Raw genomic sequence first — 5,267 nt, 5'->3', positions numbered from 1 at the left:
CAATACACACGCCCTCTTAAAGCTTGCGCCCGGCAGGTCGTGTGGTCTTGGTGCCTGGCGCCGAAACGGCTCACGGTTCCCGTCGTTTGGACTCACGAACTCTGGTTGCGGGGCCTGTGTTGTTGCTGCTGTCTTCCGCGCCTGGATCAGGATTCTACTGACTTTCCCGGGATGTCCCTGCGTGGTTTTACTTGTGGGCTTGAGTTCACGAGCTGGCTATCCCTCCGGTTACAAGATCACACCTGTTTCGAACGGACAGGAGCAGGCAAGGCGTACGCCAGGCTGATCCTTCGTTGCCGCTACTACACCAGGATACCTGTTGTGTCCGGGAATAGCTCCACCCGACTCGTTTACCCTTGGGCCTCAGTTTTGCCGCGGATCCTTGATCCTTTTCGTGCCGGCTCCCCTGCCCGCGCTGCTGCCCCCGCATGCCGTCTGCCCTTGATGCATTTCTCTCCTTCCGTATTTCTATACACAGCGCTGTCCCATCCGACGCTGCCGTGCTGGCTTGTTTGTTCTCTCCCCCCCCGCTGCTGCCCCTCTTGCCACCTGTCTTGGCGTGTGGGAGATCTAATCTCCTCACATGTTTTTTTGTTCGGTTAAATAAAAGAAGGCCGGCCGGTGTCCACCGCTGCCTTTTTATAGGCCTGCTGCCTGGAATAGATCCGTTCTTACGGTTCTTTTGTCCTCTTTCCTGCTCCTGTTGTAGGTCTCTTCCTTTCTCCGTTTGTTTGGCTTTCGGCCGTTTCTTTCCCCCCTTTTTTTTGTGTGTTGACATTATTGGTGTGTTGCACATTCTCCTTTTTCTTCTGCCCTATGTCTGCGGTGCCGATTCCTCCACCTGGGCTTTTAGCTCACTTACTAAGTGAGCTCTCTTCTCTTTCTTCGTGCTCCCGTGACGTAGCACGGCAATCACCGGCGAAATGAAATTCGTCACTATGTATGGCCTAAACCTTCGGCCGCTTTGGACAAATGGTGCTCGGGCAATGGTGATCTTCGGGCTCCACTCCCGCCTTCTCAGATTGTAGTGTCGAGTGTCTCCCGTGTTTCTCCGCACCAGCTCGAACACTTCCTGTAATTTTGTCGCATTTTCTGAGGTGGTGGCTGGTGCTTCTCCTGTCCCCAATGCCCCTTTGTCGAATATCGCTTTCGACATTCTTGGCTCTCTGCTTTGGGTGATGAAGCATGGTTCACCGCCAGCATTAATTCTGGCCAGTGGTCATCCCATGTTCTTTGGTCCTTGCCTGCAAACTGAGCGATCATCGTCTTTACCGTCCGTGTCGCCGCTTGGCCGATCACGGGGAATGCCTTTAAACACTTCAAACACTAGTGCTGGACAACAGTTGGAGTTCTGTATTTGTTGATGGGTTTTATTCTGGAAGAGTTACATTGATTACTTATCTTTACAACTACTTAGTCTTTAACCTACCGCAGTTTCTCTTCCCTCTTATCGTGATGGCGCAAATTGGTCTAATTCCGCCAAATTCATCTCTCTAGGTAAACACCTCTTCCATGACGCCTCGTTTCCACTCCCTTCGTGGTAAAGCAGGATCACAGATGAACTGTGATGGTGCTTGCATCATCTCTCCCTGCGCACAAGTGTAGGCAGGTACTCATGCACCCATCTCTTCCAGAAACGATCCCGCATCATCCTCGCTATGCGCCACTGCTTCCTGGTAGCGCATCTCACGAACTCCTGTCCGTCATCCTTGGGAAGGTCTGGAACATCGGGTGCTCCCTTCAGCAAGTCGTTGGGTGTTAGTGGAGCCTCCTGGTCCACCGTCACTGGTTGATGAGTGAGCGGACGAGAGTTCACTATGCTCTCCGCCTCAATCAGCAGGTTCTCCAGTACGTGCTCCTTGGGCGCAAGTTCTTTCATCGTGTGCGCCAGCACCTTCTTCACACACTGCACCATCCTTTCCCAGGTGCCACCCTCAGCTGGGTTCGCCGGGCAATTGAAGACCCATTCGACTCCTTTGGACGACAGCTCGCCCTGGATCTGTGCAGGCTCGAACACTTCGCTGAACCTCCTGGCTTCGCGGTCGGCTCCAACGAAGTTCTTTCCATTATCGCTCCTAATCCTGACGACGGGTCCACGTCGGCACATAAAGTTCCTCATGGCGATTATACAGGAATCGGGGGACAAATCGTGAGCCATCTCCAAGTGGATAGCTCTTGTGGTTAGACACGTAAACAGAGCCACCCACCTCTTCTCCGTGCATCGTCCAACCGTCACAAATAGCGGTCCAAAATAGTCCAATCCAGTGAACTTAAAGGGCCATCCGTTGGCCTCCAGCCGGTCCTCTGGAAGGGGACCCATCTCGGGCTGAGTTGGTCGTGCCCTTCGCAGCTTGCAAACGTTGCATTTGCTCACCACCCTTCGTAGCAGCCTCCGTAAGTTCGTAATCCACAACTTCTGCCGGATCGCTCCGATGGTTGCCTCCGTGTTTTGGTGGCACATCCTCTCGTGGTAATGCTGCACGATCATCTCCGCCAGTGCCTCATCGTGACACAGTATGATCGGTCGACGTGCGCTGTATGGCACACACGTCGCGTCGTCGATCCTTCCGCTGGCTCGCATTACTCCGTCCTCGTCGAAGTATGGGGACAGTCCATGCAACCGGCTGTCCTTGGCGGCCTTCCCTTGGTCGTTCTCAGCAAACGGTTCTCTCTGCGATTGCCGTACTAGAGCGCGCTCAGCTTCAGTCGACGTCAGTCCGTGATCCTCTCCATCGTATCGTAGTCCACGGCACCGACGAATAAATCTGAGCACCCATGCGGTGCTCCTCAACAGTCGATTGTAGTTGGAGAATCTCACATTTCATTTCCTCTTCGTCGGGCGTCGGAGGGATCCACTCCTCGCTCGATCTTGGCCAGCTCTCCTCTGGTCCTCGTAGAAATGGTGGACCGCTTAGCCATCTCGAACCGATGCTCAAGTCCACGGCCTTGCGCGGCCTCGTCGCGTCGTCTGCCACGTTTTCGCCAGACGGAATCCATCTCCGCAGGATCTATGGCAGGCCAGAGGTTTTGGCGTCGCGTCTCCTTTAACTCCAGGATCAGGATACTAATGACTTTCCCGGGGTGTCCCTGCTTGGTTTTACTGTTGGCCTTGAGTTCCCGAGCTGGCTATCCCTTGCTTCACAGGATCACACCTGGACTTATTGATCAGGAATCGACAAGGCGTACGCCAGGCCGATCCGTCGCTATCGCCAGGATACCTGACGTGTCCGGGAATAACCTAACCCGACTCTTTTTTCCCTTGGGCTTCAGTTCCGCCGCGGATCCTTAACCCTGTTCCCACTTGCTCCTGACTTCAACTGTTTGACTGACTCGCGTACCGCTGCCGGGCTTAACCACAGGGGGTCCTTAAGCTACTGATCGCAGATCCTTCGCACCCGCTTTAAATCCCGCACTTGAGACTGTCGGACTTACCCACGGGGGGTTCTTCAGCCTATACTCCTAATTCCTCCAAGGAAACTTTCCCGCTTGAATGTCAGACTTACCCACGGGGGTCTTTCACTCACCTCTTCCAGCTTCCCTAGAAGACTCGGTCCCGATTTGCTCCAGGGGCCCTCCTTATATAGTGCCAGAGGCGCACGTTAATCCTTGCAAATCTCGCTTCCTGCCGTTAATCCTTCGCTCCTCTACTCTCTCCGTTAACTTTCTCCAATTCCCGCCGCATTTCTATCGGCGGGCTTTCTTTATCTGCCCCCTCCGTTTGCCCCGCTTGGGCCTCCGATCCGTATTGTGGGGGAGATCTAATCTCCTCACAGGCTTAAAGATAGAATCCGTCCTGAAGAATTCGATCAAATAATTTCATACGAAATTCCTGCCCCATTAATTGATCAAGAATTATTTGATATTGTCACCAATAACATGATCCATGATCCGGAAAGCGGTGCTTTCAACATGACGACACCGTGAAAGGGAAATGGAAAATGTAAAAAAACTTCCCAAAGCCGCATACGAATGACACGATCACGGATATTGATGGTTATCCAATGTATCGCCGCAGAAGTACTGAGAATGGTGGCCACACATTTACAATGCGACTTACAATACTTACATACTGACATTTACAATACTTTTAAAAACTTACAAAGCTCATATCAATGTTGAGCTTTGCAGTTCTGTTAAACCAATTAAGTATATTTGTAAATATGTAAACAAATGCAATGATTTGGCCATATTTGAAGTACAAAACATGAATAAGAATGACGAAATAGCACGATACCAAATGGGCAGATACATTAGCAGCAATGAAGCTATTTGGCATATTCTCAGCTTTCCCATCCACGAAAGAGATCCTGCTGTCCAACATCTGGCAATATACATCTTGAAAACGGTCAACGTGTATACTTCACTGAAGAAAATGTTCTCCAAAGAGCGATCGAAGCTCCGAAAACGACTCTAAATGAATTTTTTTTTACATTGTGTCAAAAACCTGATGTTTTTGGCCAATTCGCGAAGACGTTGGTGTGTGGTGATTCACGTTATTTCACTGGAACAAATCCAGTAAAAAATGGGAGCCACGGAATCTCAGTCCAGAATCTCAGTCCTTCGAATCTCAGTCCAGTGAATTTGTATACTAAAATCAACATTTTCGTCTTTGTTCGTAAATAATTTCATTGTACTAAAGGGCCACACATTTACAATGCGACTGCCGAACTTTCTAAATCAAGTTGAGTTTGATTTCAAATTCTTTTTGTTTTGTTTATGTTTATTAATTATGGTTTAAGCCGGCACCTTTCCTTCCTTGTGCCAGCGTGACGTAGCACAGCAATCACTGGCAATCATTTACAATGCGACTGCATTAATTCTGGCCAGTGTTCGTCCCATGTCCTTTGGTCATTGCCTGCAAACTGGGCGATCATAGTCTTAACCGTCCTGTTTGCCCTTTCTGTAGGGTTTTCCTGCGGCGTGAATGGTGCGGTTAAGTGATCCGTGACAAACTCCGAGCTCCTCGAGAATTTTTTGGAAACTCCTACTGGTGAACTGGACACCATTGTCAGTCACCATCACCTTTGGCACCCCGTATCTAGCGATGATCCTTTCGCGGATTGCCTTTTGCAGCGTCTCCGTTGTGGCTTTCCGCATTGGGACCATTTCTGTCCATTTTGAAAAGCGTTCGATCATCACTAAAAGCATGGTGTTTCCATGCTTGGACCTCGGCAACGGTCCTGTTTCCTGTGTCCTGGGACCTGTGTCTGCATTTTCCCTGCGGTCTGCATCTGGCTCGGTTTATACCGCATGCATGTCTCACATTT

At 50.5% G+C, this 5,267-nt stretch overlaps 1 protein-coding gene across 1 annotated transcript; it reads right to left on the bottom strand.

Moving 5' to 3' along the window:
* Positions 1-1,579: 1,579 nt before the first annotated feature.
* On the bottom strand, positions 1,580-2,997 carry LOC123258244. The gene is made up of 2 exons (XM_044718117.1): positions 2,819-2,997; positions 1,580-2,765 (listed from the first exon to the last, which is right to left on the bottom strand). The coding sequence occupies exons 1-2, from the start codon at positions 2,995-2,997 to the stop codon at positions 1,580-1,582; spliced, it is 1,365 nt and encodes a 454-aa protein (XP_044574052.1).
* Positions 2,998-5,267: the final 2,270 nt, after the last annotated feature.

The sequence above is a fragment of the Drosophila ananassae genome (assembly GCF_017639315.1).
Source record: "Drosophila ananassae strain 14024-0371.13 chromosome Y unlocalized genomic scaffold, ASM1763931v2 tig00000150, whole genome shotgun sequence".
In the NCBI taxonomy this organism is placed as follows: domain Eukaryota; kingdom Metazoa; phylum Arthropoda; class Insecta; order Diptera; family Drosophilidae; genus Drosophila; species Drosophila ananassae.
This window is presented reverse-complemented; position numbering and strand designations above follow the sequence as displayed.

Coding starts and splice junctions, on each gene's coding strand:
- LOC123258244 (XM_044718117.1), bottom strand. CDS start 2,997: ATGGATTCCGTCTGGCGAAAACGTGGCAGACGACGCGACGAGGCCGCG. Junction 2,766..2,818: donor CGACGAAGAGGAAATGAAAT/GTGAGATTCTCC, acceptor ATGGGTGCTCAG/ATTTATTCGTCGGTGCCGTG.